The sequence below is a fragment of the Gracilinanus agilis genome, chromosome 1 (assembly GCF_016433145.1).
Source record: "Gracilinanus agilis isolate LMUSP501 chromosome 1, AgileGrace, whole genome shotgun sequence".
NCBI lineage: Eukaryota > Metazoa > Chordata > Mammalia > Didelphimorphia > Didelphidae > Gracilinanus > Gracilinanus agilis.
Genome location: NC_058130.1, coordinates 778,843,858 through 778,867,323, shown reverse-complemented (window position 1 = coordinate 778,867,323; position 23,466 = coordinate 778,843,858). Strand labels below are relative to the sequence as shown.

Below are 23,466 nucleotides of genomic sequence, written 5' to 3'. Positions count from 1 at the left end.
TATTGGGAAAAGAAATGATAGCTGGAGCTTCCCACCCCTTGGGGAGATGGGGTGGGTGTTCTTTTCACTGTCCATGAATCCATTCCTCATTTTATAGCATTCCGAAAACTTCATCAAGTCTTAACACTGAATGAGAGATGAGACTTTGAATCAAAGACCAGGATTTCTTTAGGGAAGAAGCAGACCATTCTGCTACTTCTTATTTCCTGGGTTGATCTTGTCAGCTCCAAGATTGCTGTGCCATCTGTATCTTAGCACTTAGGGTGTCTTTGATCCGATGCTCTCCTGCATTTTTATATTAAGTTGACTTCTGGACACTGTAAGAAAGAGCCCCTTTGTCACACTACTGATGCTCCCTATTCTGCCACGTAGAGGAAGGAAGCCTGGGTCTCCTAGTGCTCTTTACTTGATTTTAATATTTTTGGACCCTAATTATACAGCTTCAATGTAGTCTCTTTGGAACCCCCTGATGTTTCAGAATTTTAAAGGACCTTAGAACAGATTGAGAAGCCTGGAAGGCTCCACAAAGATGTCTGATCCCCTAATTTACAGTGAAAGAAACTTGGGCTCCAGTTGAGGAGAGGGGGCTGTAGCCTGCCTTGCCTGCTGAGACAAGAACCAAGGTCTGCATGTTGACAGTATGACTGCTGAACTAGCACATGTTCTTCTTAAGCAGCTGAAAGGTTTACCGTATGGGCCTCCTCCAGATGATGAACACCCACCCAAGGCTTGAATGTCTAGTCCATACAGACAAGTTGCTGTTGCTGCCTAGTTAATGCCCCTGGTTTTTTCTCATCTGCCCTGAGGCCTACTCTACCCCATTCCTTCAAAACTGTAGCCAAACAACTAGGTGTGGGAAATGGGCTGACCTCTGCCACCCTCCTTACTTTTCTCCCTTCTTGGGAAAGGGGAATTGGCTAGCACTTGTTTCTCCCTTCCCTTAGTTGTTCACAGCTCAGTTACTCAACCTCTGACAGTCTCACATGCACAAATCCTCTTTAAAATCTCCTTCCCCTCTTCTAAATCTTGCCTGATTCTCAGGAGAACATAAGAATCTTCTCCCAATGCCCACACTTCTTTTGCCCCCCACATGTTCCAGGCTGAATAATTAGCTTTTTTCTATACGTTAGTGTGTTGTGCTGTTCTACTATTTGGTTGATGATAGGTACCTAATGGAATTTGGATAAAGATAATCTAATAACATTGGGTGGCTAGAGAAAAGGTGGTCAGCAATAACTTTGGGGGAAAGGGTGACTCAACCTTTTTTGTGTCCTTAATAGCAGTATTCTCTACCAACAAATGCTTGAATCTTTTCTCCTTCATTGATTACTAATTATTTCTAGGCAAACTTGAGAAGCTCTAGTCTACTAAAATAAGACTTTGCCACGTGCTCTTCTTGTTCTCAGACCATTGCAGCAATGTTTGGAAAGGGGAAACCACCAGTGAATTGCAGTTTAATCTTCCAATGAGTTGGAGACTTTTTTCTTAATTGTCTGTGCTTCACCTAATAGTTAAAACGTTAAAGACAGGAGTCATTAGACCAAACTGTCCAGCATCTATTGGAGGTGAGACTGTCCATCTTTGTCGTGACCAGTAACCATTTCCATATTGGTCTGTGGCCTTCACAGTCCATCCTAGGGTAAATCTCCAATGATGGAAATTCTGACTGCTTCCTGGGTTTATATTTGTCCTCTCAGAACAGATGACTCTTACATATGGTTGGGCTTCACACCAAGGCTGCTTTCTAGGCGAGATCAAGCTGGGCCAGAAATCACACACACAGACTTTTCTGAAAAGTTTTTTTGTTTTAAGCAGCAGGTTGTAATAACAACAAAGGCTGTAAAATCATCAGTCTCGCTGTCTCATAAAAGAAGAGAAGGTGTAGACCAAAAAAAACACCACTAGTTAGACTAATTGCTACTATTTTGAGGCCATTATCTTTTTCTTAAGTAACTAAAAGGCAACCAAGTTTCTTTCTTGACTTCTGTTTTCACCCCCTCCACTGTACAAAGGGATGAAGGGGTGGGCCCCCTCCTCCATAACATAAATACAACACAGCCCTGCTCACTGGGAATGTCTCCTAACCCTGACATTGCCTGCCTTGCCCCCATCTGCCTGCCTATCTACTTCTGTCAGTCCTCCCTGGCCCTATGAAATCATTATTTCGGGGAAACAGTTAAAATAAGATGGGACAGGCCTGATGGCAGGAGGAACACAGGATTTAGGCTCTCAGATTTTAGCTATCCTGCCTCTGTTCAGCGACTCTTTTGACTTAAGAGAATGAATGGGGGAATGGGGTATACTTGGCCTTTCTGATGAGCTCTGGGACCCTGGGCAAGTTATTCTCACACTCTGTGCCCAAAAGGGGGCTGGTGTTTCCTCTCCCTCTCCCCCAGGGCTTTGTGGAGAAGCACTTGACCCCAGGCTGCCTGCCGTACTCCCAGGGAGATGAGCATAATGCTTATGCCTAGGCCAGTGATTGTTGAGGAAAGTACTTTGTACAGTGCAACATGCTAGAGAAATGTGAGCTGCTTTTTTATTTTTGCAAGTGGATAAAATCTGCATTGTTGATGGTGGGGCCAAAGAGTTCATCCAGTTGGTCAGGGTTTGAACCTGTCTGGGGAAGAAGGCAACTTGAACTTCCTGTGGTGCTGTCTTGTGATGGGGAGGCCCATGTCCCTTTGTGCCTGGCAGATATGGCAAAGGGGATCATGGTCCATCTTAACCAGGGCCTGAGGACTTGTTTCCAAGCGACTATTATATTCGTGCACTAATGATGCCGAATTGTAAATAGAGTGGATTCATTTGGAAGTGATGGGTCAGTGTTCTCCCTGGCTCCCCAAAGCCTCTGGGGTCAAATGTCCAAAGACTGTCCTGGCTAGGGAAGGCAGCCTTCCATGTTTTAATAGCTTGGAGGGATAATTCTTAACTCTTTATAATCAGGTTAGCGAGTAGGTAGTGACGTCTAGAAAATACAGTAAGGGGATTTTTCCCAGCTATTCAGTCTTCTTTGTAGAGATGGTAGTGCTAGGTCTTGCAATGACTTAAAGGTGACGTGATCTGTGGCTTATGTCTTTACATGCCCGTTTATAATGAAGTCCAAAGATTACAGTTCTGACTTCTTCGAATTCTTGCTTAAATGTGCATAGGTGAGAAATACTGGAAATTGACCCATGTGCCATCTTTGGCCGGGAGTCCAAAGGATGCTAAATCTTGAATTCACGTTTTCTGGTAGTGTAGAGAGAGAAGGCACGGCCAAGTCTGCTTTCCAACTGCTTTGTAAATGATGACCACCCTGGGGGCAGATGGGAATAGGGCCCTGGGCTGGCCCGAGGGGAGATGAGCCACAACTGCTGGAGGGCCGGCCAGGGCCTAAAGCTTTAGACTCTAAGGGCCGTCCATGGACCTGTTGCTCCTTGTGCAGTAGTACCAAAGCTGTGAATGTTGAGTAAGCTGCACAACAGTGATTAGATCTGATTCTTGTCCTCGTGGTTTTGCCTTAAGGAATAGTTTCAGAATACAATGGAGGCGTTGCAGAAGAGGATGAAGTGGAGGTCATTCTTGCCCACGAGCCCGCTGCAGATCAGGAAGTGCCCAGGGAAGCAGTGCTGCCTGAACAGTCGCCAGGAGAATTTGATTTTAATGAGTTCTTTAACCTTGATAAGGTGCCAGGCCTGGCCTCGGTGAGTGAACCAACACACGTGGCTGCAGCCATGTGGTAACGCATTCTCTTTGAGCCCTTGTGAAATATGTTTTTGATAATATGGATGTGGTCTGTCTGGTGCGGCGTTTCCCAAACCATCTTCCTTGGAGCCCTGATGTTCTGCATGCTTGCCAGTAAGGGGTACCCTGGGGATGTTTGTGCCATTGAAATTCTATCCTGCGAGAATCATGTGGAGGGCCTTCGGCTTAACTCTCATTGGCCCAGCCCTCCCCCTCCCCCAACATTTACAAGCCCCTCTGGGATGCTTCCAGGGCCAGCCCTTTTGGGAAGCGCTGGGCTAGCATTTGGAGGATGCCCTCCCCCCCCCCCTCCCCCCTGGCCTCACCCACACTTCTGTTATGCTTTTTCTTTTGGTTCTGCTCTTGCTTCATTTGGTCTTTTGAAGCATTTATGCTTACCGTGAGACATATGCAAGCAATAGACTAGAAGTTTTCAGTGCTGTCAGACCAGGCCTGTTTGGATTGTTTTTGAATGGAGTGGTTTGTGGTTGGAATCAGACCTTCTGTAGGTGGATAGTTTGTTCTAGCCCAAGGCGAGAGAGAATCCTGTTGACCTGGATGATAATCTAAGGATCCAAGGAGCCTAGTTTGGGGGGTTTGGGGGGTTGTGGCTCCAAGAACATCCATTGGAAAAAGGAGTATGGATTCCCTGGGTACTTGCCTCTTAACATCTGAACCCTCACCCTCTGCTAGGGAAAAGGAAGGAATGGAGTGCTGCAGTCATGAGCATATTCAGGGGATCAGCTCCATCTCTCACCTATTCATTGGCTGGTGTCTATTTGCAAAAACATCTTTATGTTTTGTTACTCTAGTCAATGCTTCCTGAGGCAGGTACATTCTGGGGCTACCCTGGCTGGCCTGTGGTCCCAGATATACATCAATCAGGTGATTTAACTAGAAACTGTCCCTGAACCTAGTTACCTAGAGCCAACAGGGTCAGGGAAAAGACAACCATGTCAACGTTGGGCTGAGACATCTCCAATGAGGACTCATGACTGGAAGAAAAATGGTGACTAGGCAATGCACAGACTTGGGAGTTAGCTCCCCTTAGGCAGAGAAGGGAAGGGAAGGTTTGCGTTTGTTTTCTGTTTTTCCTCACCTTCATTTTCAAATACTCCCTCCCCACTTCTCTCCCTGAAAAAGAATAAAGGGACAAAGAAGGGGAAGAAACCAGCGGACCCTGACAGTGCTCTGCACCCAGAGTACCTCACCTCTGCCAGAAAGGGGACACAAGTTTTGTTTTTCCTCTTTAAAGCTCAATTGGATCATTAGAATCAGTTTTGTTTCGTTTCTATTTATGGCTGTCATTGGACATGTTTTCTGGTTCTGCTTGCCACAACAGTTCCTGTAGGTCTTCCCATGCTCTGTAACTTTGGTCATCCTTTTCTCTGGCACAGTAATACTCTATTAGACACAGGTGTGATCTCCAGCATGTAGAGAGTGATTTATGGGTGGGGTCTAATTTGATCCTCACATTGCCCAGAGTCCCACAAGTGTCTGAGGATGGATTTGAACTTGGGCCTTCCTGACTCCAAGCCTAGTACTCTGGGCACAATGCTGCCTTAATTATTGAGTCTTCCCATGGCCAGTGGGTATCCACCTCATTTAATCTTGAGGGTGCTTGTGTACAGCACATCTGAGTTAGTCCTTTGGGGTGATGATCACATCCATATGGTCGGCCCCAGGACCTTCAGAAGAGCATTGTTGGCTAGCTTCACAATCAGGTGGCCTTTCAGATGAGCATGGCTTAGGTACCAGGGTCCCTATCCCCAGGGCACTTATGAGTTAGGTGGAAGGGATAACATACATCCTACATAGGATGCCACAAGACCTATGCGAAGGTAGGAATTCAAGCAGCCAGATTCCAGGTATATGAACAAGACATTGGGCAGGAAATGAGGGCCATGGAGAACCAGGCCAGTTGAGATGAAATGTGCAGTCTCTTAAAGAGCTATAAGGAGGAGGTATGAGACTAAATTATGGGAGGACCTTGAATGCCAGTTAGCCAGACGAATGGCCAGGCCAGTAACAGGGAGCCTCATGCTTCCATCAGACTCATTGCTTATGCATAATGCCAATCTATATCACTTTTCTGCTTGTATCATTTATCAGTTCTTTTTTGGAGGGTTTTTTGTTCGTTTTTTCACAAAAATCACTTGTCTCAGTTCCTTGTTTCTCTTTCCCTACACTAAAAACAACCCTCGCCCCCCTCCATAGGGTTCTTCTAGTGCCTGACATTTGGCCATTGTATAGCATTGGTGGAATAGCATACCTAGCTGAGCCTATAGGAGTATAGCCTTGGTGAGAGCAGAAGGGCCCTTCTAGCATAGTCACTCACTTTTCTCAGACCCAGAGGCATTGTCGGCCACATCATTAGAGGACACTCCAAATCGAAGAGAGTCTTTCTGAGTCTATTTCAATCTTCTAGTCCTTTTCCACTTGAAGAACAACTTTCAAACAAAATTTCTGGAGGTGAAAGCAATTTTCTTGTATTGTAGCTAAAATAAAACTACTTAAAACTGAAAACTGTCACACAACCCAGTCCTTTCGTAGTTATCCTCAAAAGAGTAGCTACTTGTCTTTTGTTCCCTAGATATGGATCCCACGTGGCTTTTTAGGGTTCCTTTCTTTTTCCATCTCATGAGGGTTCCTTCTCCCTCCCTGTTGTGACTTGGAAGAAGAGGCTGCACAGGCTGTTACAGATGGGGGGAAGGAACTTAATCTTGGCATTCCTGCCTCATGACGACTCCTCAGAAAACATATTCCCATCCGATGCTTGCCCAGACCGGGAGGAAGACTTGACAGGACTGCCTTGAGAGTACGCTTTGATTTGTTTGGGAGGTTTTTGAGGAGTGACTTTATAGACCACAATAGCTATGTTAGCATCAGAGCCTCAGACAGAGGGCCAGGTGTGCATATGGGGAACTGAAAGAGGACTAATCACATCTCAAAGATGATTCTGCAAACAGTAGAGAAGAAATAATACGTGTTAGTTTCCCATAAACTAGTGAAGAACTTAGCTATAAGAAGTGGGCCTTGCCAGGGCAGCTGGGTGGATCAGTGGTTTGAAAGCCAGGCCTAGAGATAGGTGGTCCTGGGTTCAAATCTGGTCTCAGACATTTCTCAGCTGTGGGATCCTGGGCAAGTTACTTAACCCCCATTGCCTAGCCCTTACCACTCCTCTGCCTTGGAACTAATACACAGTTGATTCTAAGACAAACGGTAAGGGTTTAAAAAAAAAAAAAGTGCTCCCCTTTTAATAAACAGTGTGAAATCCTAAGAATCATTCCTCACTGATTTATCAGTATCATCTACTCTGAAATGTGAAGCAGGACATCTTCTGACACTGATCCAGTGAGGGTTAGTCTTCTGTGGGTGCCACAAGACAGGAACATGGATAGAGTTGTGGCAGGAGTCGGGAGTGGGGTGGAGGTTGAGGAAAGAGAGCGCACAAGCTTTGCTGCCAGGTGCTTTCCAGGACTTACCTGAAACTTGCTTTTCTGTTCTGCATCTTGGGCTGTAGGGTTTCTTGGGTAATGGTATCCTGCTGGTCAGAGGCCTCACTGAAGTTTGAGGGGTGATAGGTCAGTTATGGGTCCAGTTGAGAAGAGTGAACCTCTTGGTGAGAGGTCCTGCTTCAGGGCAGTTAAGTGGTCTAGTCAGTGAATCTATTTAGGGAACCAAATAGATTCCTCCTTCCCTTTTGATTATTATGCTGCTCATTAAAACAATGAAGAGACCAAAGAATCAACTGGATCCTAGGGGGTACTTGGTAGCTGGATGATATATTCAGTGCTAGACTTGGGGTAAAGTAGACCAGAGTTCAAATTCTACCTCATACCAACAGCTGTGTGACCCTGGGCAAGTCATTTGGTAGCCCTTCTGGGCCTCAGTTTCCTTTTCTGTAAAATGGGAACTACTAGCACCAACTTGGGAAGAGTATTGTGAGGATCAAATGAGAATATCCATAAAGCATATCACCAGCCCTAAAATACTGTGGACATCTAGTATCTTCTTTATTCTTGTTAGCTGTGTGATCTGGGCAAGTCACCAAACCCCCCCTCAGCCTCCTCATCTCAATGAGATTGATTCTAACACTAGCCCTTTTAGAAGTATTAGGAGAGTCCATTGGGATAGTATTAGTGAAGTGCTTTAAGAATGACTACTGCTGCATTTGGGGTGGGCAACTACAACCCTACTTACCTTCACCATCATCCTTGGAGACCACTGAGATCCTGGAGTTGTGATACTCTTGGAGAACTTTACTTCTGAAATGTGGCATATAGTTCAGTGTTAGATCTTAATTATAAGGTAAGAGGCTCTAGGTCAGAATTCTAAGTAAAATGGTCTAAACAAGCAAAAATCTGAATTGTTTTGAGCTTTCAATGGTGATTAAATAGATGCACATATGCATATTGACATGAATGTACAGAAATATACCTGATAAAACTAATATATTTATCTTTGATAAATTAGACAAGGGGTACTGAATAAAGGGAAATTCATTTGGAACTCCTTCAATAGTCCCATTGAAAGATTAAAAAGATGAAGAAGTGAGAATGTCAGTAACGAGAATAGACAGAAGAGGACAGATATAAAATATAGTGGATGTTGAATACATCCCTTTATAGGGGGGAAAAAAGGCTGAAATGAACATTCACAAGTTTTTGAGGAATGAGATTACATAATCCAGGGGCTAAAGATGGATTTTCTAGCCTTATGGATTAGTCACTGACTATAGTAACAACTGTCTGTTCAGTTTACTCTTAAGTCATATGAAGGGTGAAAATCTGCCAAACATGGGAGGGAGGTTCTTTTTTTAGTTAAAAACTAGCCCTCAGTAAAGCAGCATTTAATTTAGGTCCTCTAGCCATGTTTCCCAGGGAGATTGGATATTAAAGGTTAGTTTGGAAACTTCAGTGCAACTCATGAACTAACTTGTGACCAGCATGCAAGATAGTTTTGTGTCCAACTTTTAGAAAACATCTGAATTGTTCTTCTGAAGAGGAGAAAGGGGAATAAAAGGGGCCTCTTTATAACACTTTCATTTCCCAATACCAGCCCCCTCTTTCCTACCCTCTCATGACAAAGGCTACAGTGAAAGAAAACGGATTTCTTCATCTTGCCTAGCAGCAATTGGATGGTTGTGATGTGACCCCTTTACTCTTTCTAGAGTTGATTGAAGTTGAAATGGTATTGATCTGAAATTTTGCAGTCTCCTCCTTTTCCTTTTATTTATATTTTTAATATGTTGTTGTATGTCCTACTTCCTTTTGCATCAGTTCATGTAAATGCCCCTAAGTTTTTTCTGACTTCATATTTGTCACTTGTAATGGTATGATAATCCAGGACCATCACATATCAGGATCTGTCTAGTCATCCACCCAATTGATGCTACCCATTTAGTTTATTGTTTTACTATCCTCCAAAACTTGCTTCAGTGAAATAATTTCTAATGAGACCTTTATTCAGTGACCTACTTGGGTCAGTGGACCCAGTAATGAGATTGCTGGACTTAAGAGTGGCTGAACAACTTAGTGCTTTTATTCACTTTGCAAATTTATTTCCAGAATGATTGGACCACTTCACAGTTCCCTTGTTAAATCTTTGTTTTCCTTTTTTCCCAGAGACTGTTGCACATTGAATAGTTCTATCTTGTGTCATCTTGGCCTGTTAGGGTGTGAGGTGAAACTTCAGACTTGTTTTCTCTTACTAGTGATTTGGAGCATTTTCTTATGTGGCTTGACCATTTGTCCTAAGAGCCATTCATGGCCTTTGGCCATTTATCTGTTGGAATCCTTCTTAGAAGTCTGTTTGTAAATTCCTCTTGTTGGGTAGATGTCAGACCTCTCTGAGATGTTTGAAGACTTCTCTTGTCGTTCTGACCACATTTATCTCATTTCTACAAAAACTTTTTAATATTTCCCTATTAGGAGTATTCCCCATAATCATTGGTTTGAAAGGTGGCTCCTTCCATTTTCCTCCTTTTCTTTGGTTTTCATTTGGAGATGATTGCAGTACTCAGTGTAATATCTGTTCCTCCCAAAGCTGGTTTCTAGTTTGCCCAGCTGTTACCTCTTCCTTGTCAACTTGGAAAGCCCTCATTAGGAGGGAACACTTTTTTTTTTTTTACTAAGGAACAGCTTTCATCTGTTGCCATACTTTATTTGAACCACCTTGATTTAAACAAGGACTGAGTGTTTGAGGCACCATGAGTCCTTGTGCAAAGTTACCTTTGCATCAAGGTGTTCTGCTTAAAATAATTAACTGGAATGGCAGGCATTTAGCCTTCCCATCCATCCATCTTTAGGCTCCTAAACTGGTGAAGATGTAAAGCTTTGATGTCATGACCTTCGTTGGCCTGCTTTCAGGCTGGGCCTGTTTCTGTCGCTTAGGATCAGAGCCAGTTTCACAGGACAGGTTGGTTGCCTGAAGGGTGTCAGTAGTTTGGCACCTGGATATTCTGTCCTTGTATTTGTCCTGGTGTTCCTAAGTGGCTTCACCAGAATAAATGTTTAGAGCATGGATTGCCCAATGGGTCAGAGGATGGGAAAAAAAAAAATCAATATTGCATGACCTGGAGACTTCATACAACTTAGAAAGTTGGTGGTTTAGTGTGTCCACGAGGGAGCTGCACAGAAATGAGGCAGCTTCTGGGGAAGAAAAGTAAGTTATTCAAAAGATGTTCCCAGGCAGTCCTCAGTTCTGGCGGGAATTAAAAAAGTAAGTGTCCCTTTCTCATCTAAATCTAGCAATCCTACTCCTTCCTTTATTAAGACAGTTCTTTAAAAGTGTTGTTCTTTTGTTTAGATGATAGAAGATGTTCTAGGAGAAGGTTCCGTCTCTGCTAGCAGATTTAGTAGGTGGTTTTCCAATCCCAGTCGATCAGGAAGTCGATCCAGTAGCCTTGGGTCAACGCCGCACGAGGAATTGGAGAGACTTGCAGGTAACATGGCATGTGTGACCCTGCTCTTCTATAAGCCTTCATCATTTGAGATTGGACATCAGTGGCACCTTTGTGGGGCTTTGGGGCTCAGTTGCATACCCTATCTTCGGGCTTCTGGGAGGGTTGCTGTTTCCTTATTTGGAAGCAAACTTCTCCATCTCTTCAAACCCACTGTCCCTCCCACATACCCACAGACACTGGTGTCTGTCTCTGTTCTGCTGCTGATTCAGGCTCCTTATCTTTGTTCTTCCAGGTTTGGAACAAGCAATTCTATCCCCAGGCCAGAACTCAGGAAATTACTTTGCTCCTATCCCATTAGAAGACCATGCTGAAAACAAGGTGGACATTCTAGAAATGCTTCAGAAGGCCAAAGTGGACCTAAAGCCCCTCCTCTCCAATCTTTCTGCCAACAAGGAAAAGCTGAAAGAAAGCTGTGAGTGGCCTAGAAAGGGAGAAGGGCCTGGGTGGAGGGATGCCACTTCTGAGACTTACTGCTGTCCTTCACCCAAAGCACTGTGCTAGGTTTCACAGGGGAATACACAGATGGTGACATAGCCCTTAGGCAGAGGGGAGGAATGTTTTAATCAGAAATAACCTGAAGGAGCAGCTGGATGGCTTAGTGTATAGAACGCTAGGCCTGGAGATAGGAGGTCCCAGGTTCTGGCCTCAGACACTTCCCAGTTGGATGACCCTGGCAAGTCACTTAACTCCCACTGCCTAGCTCTTATCTCTCTTCTCCCTTAGAACTGATATTTAGTGTTGATTCTATGGCAGAAGGTAAGAGGTTAAAAAAGAAAGAAAGCATGTAACCCCAGGGACAGACCAGGCATGGCTGGGCTAAGGAAGGAGCAGAGCTCTAGCTAAAAATGGCACTGGAGACTCAATTGACTCATCCATAGCCAGTGGAAGTTGGAGCCAGAGAGACTATTTTGAATTTAAACATATATAAAACACATCCTTCTCTTCCGAAGACAAATCTAAGCTGTCATGTGATTCCTAGTCCTGATTCTTTAAAATCTTGGAAAATGGATCCAAGACTGGCCTCCCTTGTTCTGTTCCCCTTAAGGATGAGATTTTTGTGAGGAGGCTTGCTCCATTAATGTTGTTTTTTTAACCCTTAACTTCCATGTATTGGCTCCTTGGTGGAAGAGAGGTAAGGGTGGGCAGTGGGGGTCAAGTGACTTGCCCAGGGTCACACAGCTGGGAAGTGTCCGAGGCCGGATTTGAACCCAGGACCTCCCATCTCTAGGCTTGGCTCTCAATCCACTGAGCTACCCAGCTGCCTCTCCATTAGTGTTTTTGACAATAGGGAGAGGCAGAGCCTCTTGCCTTGGGGGTGCCCACCTTCCCACGTAACCTAAGTTCACTGGTGTGGGGAGACCTATGTTGGAGAACCCATACTGAGCACTTGACAAGTGGCCTAGAAGTTGAATTTTTCTTTCTCCCTCTTTAGCGCACTCAGGGGTTGTGCTTTCGGTGGAAGAGGTGGAAGCTGGGCTCAAGGGCCTGAGAGTAGACCAGCAAGGGAAGAGTGGCCCACCCTTTCTGGCTGAGCGTGCAGAGGAGGCCCTGAGTGCCGTGGCCAGCTCCCGGCCGCTCACAAAAGACGGTGACATGTCTGCCTTTAACAAGCTCGTGAGCACCATGAAGGCCAGTGGCACCCTGCCGTCCCAGCCCAAAGTCAATGTAAGTAGTACACACACAATGCTACTCCTCTCCCCAAGCCTTAATAAATGGATTCAAAACCTGGGATCTGGAGTACAGTGGACATTCTTGGTATGGGTGTTGAGTTGTTGGGCTCGCCATCGCTACAAAGCCAAAGTCTCCTCAGCTCTGCTGAGCTGGGTGCCTTTACACACACTTGTCTTTTTGATGGTCCTAGTGGACCTAAGACTCCCCTGACAGGGACTCTGGAAGAAGAATTGGGAATCTGACTTCCAGGTAGATTTTAATTCATTTGCAATAGAATATTATGTAAAAGTGAATTCTTCTCTGACCATTTTTCTTTTTTTTCCTGGTCTATTCACACTCTGTTTTTCCTCCCACTGACTTATGTGAGGCTAACCTCACTGTCTCAATGTAGAATCACTGAATTCTTAAATGTTCTACTTGTGCTAGCTTAATGCTTGGTGGAGAAAAATACTCCTTCCTTCATTGACAACAACTATGTGTTCATGATCATATCTCTGATGTGAGGGAAGATTGTGAAACCTGAATCCATCTTTAGGGGATAGCACAGAAATCCTGACTTCACCATTTGCATTTGAGCAGAGAGTTAGCAAGGCAGTGGATTAATGTTACCTCGAGTGCTAACCACTGTATAAAATTGTGGGCTTCAGGCATGGAATCAGAACTAGTATGAAGTTCAAGGCCATTGGGCCATTGCCATAGGCCATGTTGGCCAGCTTCCCCTATCCCAAATGGAAAACCTGAGGCCTTGGGAGGAGAAATTCTTGACCCAAGGCCACCAGATAAAAGCAGCAGAGGGCAGAATTGAGGCCTCAGTGGGTCCTTGGACAGCAGATCCAGTGAACTTCACTGCCTGAAGAATCACTTGGAGGATGATTCTGAGGAAAGGGAACAAGGTGGGGAAGACAATGAGACTTTATGTGTTCAGGTTGAGTTTTATCTTTTTCATTAACCACTTTGGGCCTGTAGCCTGCTTTGGTATTGTTCAAATGCTGTGTCATGCCCGCAAAGTCCAGCTGCCATCTTGGGCAGGTAGCTCCTTGGCCTCTTAGAACTCAGGTGAGGAAACATTGGCTGCCCCCTCAGAAGTTCTAGCAGAATAACAATTGGGCACTGAAAGGGAAATGCCTTGCCTAGTGATTGGTTTTCTCTCAGGTGTTGTTGAGAAATGACAGTGTTTTTAGGCAGTATGCAGAAATGGTTTGATTACAGATTCCAAAATTTCCAGCACTCAGATGATGAAACTGTCAATTGGATGAAAGCCATCTCATTCTAGCTGTTTCAGTTGTGACTTGGGGGGAAGGTTTAGACAGAATGTGGCCGAGAGATTATCACCTCTTGATGTTGTTGTTAGTGGGGAGCATGAAAATCTACATGATAAAAACTGTGCCCTTAACAAATTTCTTCCCTGGTCCTCTTATAAGGGCCTGATATAACTACTTGCTTTTTACCCTGCCTACCTTCTCAGAAGAAGGCTAATCCCATTAGGGAATACTCTGTCCCCTTTGAAGATGTAGCAGTTCTATCTTTATGCCATCTCTCTCTCACTTGGCTGTGAAGTAACTTAGACGCATCCATAAATGGGAGCTCCTCGTGGCCAGCCATACTACGAGGAGGCTTCCAAGTCATGGCATTTTCCCTTTCTGGTTTTCCTTCTTCTTGATAGACTTCTCTAGGAGTAGCTCCTCTCTTCTGAACATAAAATGTTGCTCTCCCAATGGCTTAGATCTTGGAGACCATCTTTCTAAAGAGGGCATCCCAGAAAAGTTCACAAGATATGTGATGACCCAGGGGGCTAACATTTAGATGAAGGGTTGGCATGGATCTGAGAGGTCGTTGAGTCTAGCCTGGAGAGGCAAGGTGAGGTGCTTTGGGCCACAGGGAATATGTGGCAGAACTAGGTCTTGGACCTCAGACTCCTAAGCTTAGACCCAAGAGCATCCCAGTTCCCCATTCTGCAGGCTATAAAATATCACCTCTCTGTGCTTATTGTTGGGTAGAGCAGAGGCTTATTGCTCCTGTTGGGTCCTGGACCCTTTGAGCGCAGGACCCTTCTTAGAATACATTGGTTTAAATCTGCAAACCAAACTTCAAGAGCTTTTGCTGGAGCTGGATTGCCTGAGAGGCTAGGGCTGAGGAAAGGGGTAGCATTGGGCTACTCTTGCTTTGTGCTCCTCTTGGGAATGGCTTGGGGAAGAGACCCGTAGCTCTGGCTTGGAGACGTTTGGACTAGAATAGTGCCTCTGGCTTGATCTGTAAGAAGAAAGAAGATTTGCATCTGATGTTGTATGGAGTGCCAAGTTTGCCTGTATCACAGAGTTATATTGGGGGATTCTGTTTCCTGGTGTACAAACCAAAATCAGATACAGGCGATGATGATCATGATCATGATAATTGCTAACATTTACATCACGCTTGACCATATGCCGGGGATCATGCTAATAAGCACTTGACCGTTATTCACAGCTGATCCTCTCGACCACCCTGGAAGGTGGGTGCTAGCAGGGATTAAATGATTTGCCCACGGTCACACAGCTAGCTAGTAAGTGTCTGTCGCTGGATTTAAGCACAGGTCTTCTTGACTCCAGCTCTGGCACTCTATCCACTACACCACCAAGCTGTCTCAGATCATTCATGCTTGCCTTTTCTCCAATGATGATGCAAATAGGAGTTCCAGTTGAGCTCTACCTAAGGGGTGGGGCTTGGGGAAAAGAATAGGAAATAAATGGCTTTTTTGAGCTTTCGTACTGTCAGAGAACACTTTAAAAATTCTGGCTTTGTTTCCTTGTAGCAGGATGTGCTCTTTAGAGACCTTGCCACCACATTGTATCTGGAGTTCAACTTTGTTTTGTGCAGGTAGAAATCTGTTGGAATCGGCTTCAGGTTGGAATTGTTAATCATGAAAGCAGTTACAGGCCTAACATAATATTGTCCTTTTCTTGGCCACTTAGCCTAATCTGACCTTTTGTTAGACCCTTTATTGAAATAATTTGTGCTTGAATCTGGTCCCTAAGTCAACAGGAATAGCAACTAACCTTAAAGATGGCCCTAACAACTATAGACCAGGCACAACATGATTAGAGAACCCAGCAAGAAGGACTCCACTAAGAGCTGATAGTGTTACACTTCCTGCTTTTACCAGTTGGCCTGGTCAAGGTTCTCCAGGTCCACACAGGAAGTCTTGAGAGTTCTAAAGAGTTCGAGGCTTTCTCCATTGCTTTTTCCCTTACTTGGAGTACGGGTGGAACTGCAATTTGGCTATGCTTAATCACTGTAAAGGAGAGGCTCAGTAGGCTCTAAATGGCACTAAATGAAGTGTTCTTCATTTAGCTTTTGAGAAATGAAGGAGACAAGGATTTCTGTCCAACAAACATTTCAGGTGGACAGAAGACTCTGGGCCCTGAGGGCATACAAAGCTGTACTAGGCTAGTCTTTCTTCTAGGAGGGTCAAGACATGTCAATGACTGTAATAGGTCCTGAAATAGAAGTACCCAGGAGAGGCATGGGTAAAGGCTGAGTACTAGGAGATTTGGTCTGAACAGAAAGCTTGGAGGGAGCTAGATTTCAGTGAGCAGATGAAGTGGGGGGCCAGGCTAGCTAATCCGGGCCAGCAGGCTGGGTATATTTATGTTTGCCACTTGTAGTTCTCTTGGCAATATGACCAGCACTTGGCTCACTGAAGATGTAGGCCCAAAGGCTCGCTTTCCTGTTAGCCTATCACTACAGGCCGTGCCTGTCTGGTTTTAGTATTGCCATCTGTGCTAATGACAAAGGGCGATAACTGGGGGCCTAGAGCCTGTGTGCAACAAGTGATGGCCACGGGCATGGTAATGTTAGGGCAGACCTTCCCTTCCCTTCTACTTTCTCAGTGGCAGGAAAGTTTGTGTCACCTCAGGTGTGTGCCCCTCCCCCCTTGGGGGAGTCGCTGGGTGTGGGAACTAGGCAGTGGTGTTTTTCTCATCTTCCTGGACTTTGAACCCAAGAATGAATGATGTGCACCAAAGTTAAATGGCATTTTCCTCTGAATTTTAGCGAAACCTTGAAAGCCATTTGATGTCCCATGCTGAGATTCCAGGGCAGCCTCTCCCTAAGAACATCTTACAGGTACTTCTCTTCTTCTGAGGCTTAAGTTTGTATCTCCTCTTGTAAATGGATTTGGTTTTCCTGGGCTGCTCTCACTTGGTTAAACTGAGAGGAGAAAAAATGAATATCTGAATAAAGAAGATTCTTTGAGGAGGCTTTTTTCCTCCCCCATACTATGCTCCTGAAATATGAGTTGCCAGGGACTTGGAGATCACTTGGGGCTGGCTCTGTTGGACAGACATCTTTGCTGCCTCAAGCCCTTTCTGGGGAGGGAGAGTTTATTGAACTGACTTGAGAGGCTGCTCTCCTCTTGTTAGTAGTCTCCCAGGGACTGTGGCCTTCTGGGCCAAGGTTTGCCTTTTTGAGTAGTGTGCCGAGGGCACTGTGGCCAGCTATGTCGGGGCAAGTCTCATCATTTTCATGTCCATTGGGAAATTTATTCATAAGGGACTTGCTTCTTTTTCCCAAGCAAGGTGGGGGAAGTGCTTCTTGGACATTCAACCAAGTGTGGTATATGTACATGCTGGTGTGCAAACATTAGGAGAAAGAGGCCAGTGTTGGTCATTACTCAGGTCTCCTTTCCCTCCAGGAGCTTCTGGGTCCACCAGTTACAAGACCTGCTTCTTCTCATCTCCTGAGTGGCCTTATGGGGAGTCTGGAGCCAACAGCATCCTTGCTGGGCCAGAGAGCCCCCTCTCCTCCCATTTCACAGGTGTTTCCAACTCGAGCAGCCTCTGCAGACTACTTGCGCCCTAGGATACCCTCACCCATTGGTAAGTAGACTTCTGTGTGTACATTTATTTCATCTGGGCAAGCACGCCCCAGAGTAGAGAGATGAATGAGCCAAGGCAGCATAGGAGGAGGCAGGTCAGGCTCCACAACAAAGATTTGGATTTGAGCCCAGTGATGTGTTTGTAAGGATTTGAGGTTTGCCCAGGACCCTCTCTCACTAGTACATGAGGGATTTTGTCTAGTAGAAGGGTCAGCCATTTGACGAGACAAGAACATTAAGATTTGGAGAGATACAGGGACCTGCTGGCTGTCTGGCACCACAGCCTCACTGTCCTGTCACCTTGGCTGCCTCAAGCCTCCTTTTCTCTATCCTCTACTGAATTTAGAATCCAAGCTTTTTTAGGGCTAGACATTACCATAGCCGTCTCTTTAGAGCTCCTCTTGTAGAATTAGTCTTGAAGAAGTCAGCAAGGTTAAAAACTTGCTTGACACCTGAATCTCCCTAAAGAATAACTAAATGGTTATTCTTTCTTTTTGCCCCACATCAGCCTTTAGAACCTTCTTCCCTCAGAAGCATATATGCAAATGCTCCTGGGAAATGAACCTTCCTGAGGCAAGAGGAGGAACAAAATGGACTTTTGTGAGGCAGGGGGGGATCTTGGGTACCAGTACTCCTGGTTGTCAAGGTCATCTGCTACTCAACCACCTTCAGAGGGAGCTGGACTCCAGAGAAGAAAGCTGCCCAATGTCCTTCACACCAGAAGGGAGAGGGAAATAGGCTTTGCTTTCCTCTGGGAGCTTATCTCCTGTGTGAGACAAGTACATAAATATTGAGACAAAATAAATCCTGGGTAAATCTTTGGTAGAAGACAGTCTAGAAAGCCATCCCACAGACCTTTTGCCTTAGGGAAGTCCTTGGATTCATTATATTGCCTAAGGCGAGGTGATTCTTTTCTGCCTCTGCTGGTCCAATTGCCTCTGGCACTAGAGCTTTCTGCCTGTCCATTAGGCAGTGACTCTCAGGAACATGTCTATAGCTGGTGGCAAGGTGCCCTTCCCCCTTGTCCCTCCACACCCTTCTTCATATCTTTCCATTGTGTTCCTCTTTTCTGGCAGAGAAGGAAAAAGGCTCAGAACCCAAAGTGAAGTGACTTTTGGCTTGAGGACAGTTTTTTGATGGTCAGGGGTCAGGCGTAGAGTTTGTCGCACCCATACCATAAAGTTTGCACAGAATTCAAACTCTGCCTGACACTCTCCCCTGCTCCTGATGTCCTTTACAGGTTTTGGACCCAGTTCTCAGCAGTTGCTTGGAGATCCATTTCATGGAATGCGCAAATCAATGAGTCCTGTTGCTGCCCAGGTCAGATTGAGGTCTTTGAGAGACAGGTGGCTTTTGGCCTTGAGTTCTTGCCTCTTGGGGGATGTCTGAGTCAGTGGCAACATTTAAATCAAGATTCACGTATTCCTATTATGTCCATCCCTCCCCCTTCCAACTTCAAAAGGTTTATAGAATTGTGGTTGAATGAGGTTTTATTTATGCTAAATCCATAACACTGTCTTTAATAAAGATTGTCTTCCCACGTGGTATGGGGCCATTTTCACAGTGTTAAACCCAGAAGTTTAGGGAGTGGGAGCTGGGGAAAGGATATCTTTGAATGTGGAGGCCTTGGATCTGTGAAGGAATTGCAGGCCGTTCCTTACTGACCCTCTTACCTCTCCTTGAGCAGATGAGCCAGCTAGAGCTGCAGCACCCTGCCCTGGAGGGACTCAACCTGCCCCATGAGGTGGCCATGCAGGCAGCAGCCAGCTTTTACCAACCTGGCTTCGGCAAACCCCAAATGGACAAAAGCAGAGACGGCTTTAGGAACAGGTGCGTCTTTACGGGCCTATGTGGAAATGAACACATTCTGAATTAGGGATTGACTCTTTGTCCCTGTATCCTCAGTACTTAGCCCAGGGCCTGGCTTGCAGGTGCTTCCTAGATGCTGGTTCCTGTGTACACTTGGGTTTTTATGCCTTTTTTTTTTTTAAGTACTCCTGGACTAAGTACACTAACAAAAGGAAAGTGTCCCTAGCCCTCAAGGAGCTTGCTTTCTAGTGGGGGAAACGTCCACATAAAAGTCTAGACTCATCAACTCCAGGTTGTGGAAGGGAGGAGTCTGTCAAGCTGGGATGGTCTGGGAGAACTTCCTGGAGAGTTAAGAAAAGGGGATTCAGGGTATGGGTGCAGGCAGCAAGTAAGCCAGCAGCAGCCAGAATGTCGTGTGGCAGAAGGGGACTTTGGAAGGCTTGCCAGAGGTTAAAGGGAGCCACCATTAAGTGTTGCCTCCTCCTAGGCAGGGCTCTGTGCTGCTGTCGGAAGACAAAGAAAATAAGTTGTGGTCCCTGATGTGGTAGGAGCCAATGAGACATGGACAGATGACCACTATGAAATGGAAGAGGATGAACCCAGAGCCATTGTTTGGGCAGTTAGGAAGGAAGGGCTTGTGGCAGGCTTTGGGGGAAGGGGACTGGAAGAAGAGATACATTCTCAGCATAAGAAGTGACAGCAGAATGGAGAGGAGCTTAAAGCGGGCAGAATCCATTCAAGGAGTTAATCATTTGGTTTAGCTGGAACTTAAGGGGAGGAGGAAGAGACCAGGTAAGAAAAAAACAGATCAGGCCAGACCGGGAAAAGCCCTAAATGCCAGGCCTCGAGTCCGCTGCCTTTTTTTGGCTCAGTAATGGCCTTAAACCCCTCTAAGCTGTGGCAAAGGTCTGGGTGACTCTGGAACAACTTATCATTGGCACCCTTCTACCCCTGGACATTGGCTTCTGATCTTTTGTCTCAGGTTGTTTCTGTTCGGGTCATAGTTGTGTCCATCAGTAGACAGACATGGGAATCTCAGCAGTCACACTCGAGGTACAATCTTGGAGCCACAGTATGTTTCTCCATAGAATGGAAGGTCATGATTGCGATCTCAAACTGCTTCTCAGAACATGAGGACTTTGTGAGGTATCAAAAGGCCATGACCAGTCTTTATTGGGACTGTTTCTCAGCTGGATACCTCAAGGGACTGTTTTAGCCACCCACCCTTACTTCTAAAGTGGTCACTCTCATGCTGTTGAGTTTGAGACAGTTGGTAGAATGCCTTGACATTCAGCTGGTTGTATTCATCAGTCATCTTTGCCATGTGTGGCTTGTAGGCAGAGCCACTCATTGTTAGAGGAAGAGTGTAGCTTCTGGGCTTAGGCAACAAAAAGCCCCTGCCCTCAAGGAGGGGCCATTCCAAAGGGGAGAAAACATGTCAGTAACTAGACATACAAGATAGACCCAGAGTAGATGGAGGATCATGCCTGAGGGGAAGTCTGGGAAAACCACCTGTGGAAGGAGAGACTGGAGCAGAGTCTTGAAAGCCCAGGATTAGAAGAGGGAGGATATCCCAGCCATGGAGATGGCAAATGGCTTGGCTTTAGAGGAACAGCAAGGAGAGTTGGTGAAAAGTATAAGTCAGGATGGGTGGCAAGGATTGAGCTGGGAAAGGGAGGCTTTCTCTGCTCTCAAGGATGCTCATGGGCAAACTTAGGCTTTAGATGTCTAGGCTCCATTAGAGAGAGGAAAGGCTAGAGCCAAGGATTCCAGTTAGAAAGCCCAGGTGAGAGGTGATGAACTAGAATGAGAGTAGAGGTGGGAATGGCAAACTCTGCATTTTTGTGGTGGAGGGTCAGGGATGGCTGCTGGCAACCTCAGCAGTGATGAATAAGTTCAGAGGAGAGAAGGGCTTGGGTGCAGAAAGAATGAGTTCTGTCTTGGGCACCTTGAGTTTGAGTTCCCTATAGGAAAGGAAGTTTGGGGGTATCCAAAAGGCACCCATTGATGTGAGACTGAAACTGAGCAGGAGTACAGGATACCCCAAAATCTTAGAAGACCCTAGAGGGATCTCAGCTTCCTCTGCAGAGAGAATTGGATCCATGGGAGCTAATGAGATCCTTTAGGAAAATAGCATAGAGGGCAGAGACCTGGAGACCATAATGAGGCAACTTAATGTGGGTGAGGAACCACGAGAATGAAAAGAAAGAGATAAGGCAGGCAGGAGGGGAAAAAAGCAAGAGGGAGTAGCAGTAAATAGTGTCCTGTGATATGGAGAGGTTGAGAAAAGAGCCCTCAAGAAGCCTGGAACCTTAGGCCACCCGGGGAGCTGTGACTTCCCTAATTTGTCTGGAGATAGGGTTAGAAAACGAGCATGATACCCCTCCTTATGGTGTGGTTTAGGGGAAATAAAAGCACCTCATCTGCATGTACGTGAGCTAGACTTACCTGGTATGAGTGGGTATTTCTCTTTAGGGTGCTTGGACTTTGACTAAGCACTGGAGGCAGACACAAAGTGGGCCTTGAGCTTAGAAGCAGGAATGCATAAAAGCAGTGGACACAAGTCTGATAAGAGGTGGGGAAAATGGGATCAAAGGGAAGGAAGGAACAAGAGGGTTGTGAACATTCAAGGAGAGAAAACTTAGAGTTTGAGATGACAGCTCTTCTAGGCCAGGAATCCCAGAGTGTCTGAGGAGGGGGAACTGGAAAGGAATTCTAAAAGCCATGTTTTATAGCCATCTCATTTTAAAAGAGAGCAAATAAAGGCTGAAAAAAATCAATAGAATCTCTAGTCATGCATACTTTTTGATCCAGCCATATACCACTACTAGGTTTGTACCCCAAAGAGATAATAAAGAAAAGTACTTGTACAAAAATATTCATAGCTGCACTCTTTGTGGTGGCAAAAAAAAATTGGAAAATGAGGGGATACCCTTCGATTGGGGAATGGCTGAACAAATTGTGGCATCTGATGGTGATGGAATACTATTGTGCTGAAAAGAATGATGAAGTGGAGGAATTCTATGTGAACTGGAAAGACCTGCAGGAATTGATGCAGAGTGAAAGGAGCAGAACCAGGAGAACAATGTACACAAAAAGTAAAATGTTGTGGAATAATCCAGTGTAATGGACTTTGCTACTAGTAACAATGCAACAAACCAGGACACTCCTGAAGGACTTATGGGAAAGAATGCTATCCACATTAAGAGAAAGAACCATGGGAGTAGAAATGCAAAAAAAAGAACATATGACATCACTTATCACATGTACATATGGGTATGTGATTTGGGTTTTAGGCTTAAAAAAATCACTCAATAGCAAAAATGTATATCGTGGAAAATAGGTATCAAGTGACAACATTTGTACAACCCAGTGGAATTGCTTGTTGGGAGAGGGAGGAAAAGAAAATGTATCATATAAACATGGAAAAATATTTAAAAATAAAAACTGGAATGAATGGATAGCCAGGTTCTGACTTATGTGCTTCATCAGGTGAAGACTAGATGTAGGGAGACTCTATAGGCACTAACAAATTGGTCAACAGGCTTTTATTATGTGCCTCCAGCATGCCAGACCCTGGGAATACAAAGTGAAACACTCTCTACTTCTAGGAAGCCTCTGGGGTTTGTTTTTTCCAGGGGGAGGAAGTTGTTTCATTTCCTCCCTACAAGGTAGAGAGGGTAGCAGTGGGCAGGAAGCCCTGCCCAGAACTGGGGGATAAGCGGCACAAAGTACTGGATTCTAAGACCATGGGACAGGAGGATAATGGATAAGAGAGAGGGAGCAACTAGGTTGAAAAGGAACTGAAAGCCAGAGTGACTTGTCAACATTTTCTCCTCCAGGCAATAGGAAACCACTTGATTTCTTGGAGTAATAGGAAGGTTGAAAATCCCTCAAAGAGGAGTGTGTGGGAAATGGATTGGGAGGTAGTGAGCCTGGGGGCCTCTGCCTTGGCCAAGGCTAGAGATGAAGCAACTTGAGCTAAGATGGTGCCTTGGTAGGAGATGAAGAGGTAACAATAAAAAGATGTGGCACCTGTTTGGATATGTCTGGAGTGGGAGAAAAGTGTCATTGGTAACACCAAGTTACTGAACCTGACAGAAGCCTTGAGAGATGGCTGCTGCCTTTGGAAAAGGGCTGGGCTTCAGTCTGTTTTGGACACATTGAGTTTGGAAGACATCTGAAATGTACAGTAGGCCTGGAGAAGACATTTGGGCCAGATGTAGGGAGATCCCTGATTCATATTTATGGAGATGAGAGGTAAACCCATGGCATGAAGTTACCCAGAGAAGACAGAAAAGAAAGCTCAGGACAAGGTCTTGGGGAAACACCTGGATTAGGGAGTCAGTATGGGTGATACACCAGCAGAGGTGGTTGAGGAGTAGACAGACAAATTAGGCAGGTATAAAAGCTTGGAGAAGAGCAATCATCAAGGAGACCCTGT

The 23,466-nt window shown here is 45.3% G+C and overlaps 1 protein-coding gene across 1 annotated transcript in view; it reads left to right on the top strand.

Annotated features, from left to right (window-relative positions):
- The window catches only part of EIF4ENIF1 (eukaryotic translation initiation factor 4E nuclear import factor 1), a 52,164-nt gene that overhangs the window by 21,050 nt on the left and 7,648 nt on the right, over positions 1–23,466 (top strand). Inside the window, exons 7-14 of the mRNA XM_044674366.1 lie at positions 3,505–3,683; positions 10,534–10,669; positions 10,923–11,102; positions 12,123–12,355; positions 16,391–16,462; positions 17,031–17,214; positions 18,454–18,533; positions 18,901–19,043. Coding sequence (XP_044530301.1) covers positions 3,505–3,683; positions 10,534–10,669; positions 10,923–11,102; positions 12,123–12,355; positions 16,391–16,462; positions 17,031–17,214; positions 18,454–18,533; positions 18,901–19,043 — 1,207 coding nt within the window. The remainder of the gene's footprint in view (positions 1–3,504; positions 3,684–10,533; positions 10,670–10,922; positions 11,103–12,122; positions 12,356–16,390; positions 16,463–17,030; positions 17,215–18,453; positions 18,534–18,900; positions 19,044–23,466) is intronic.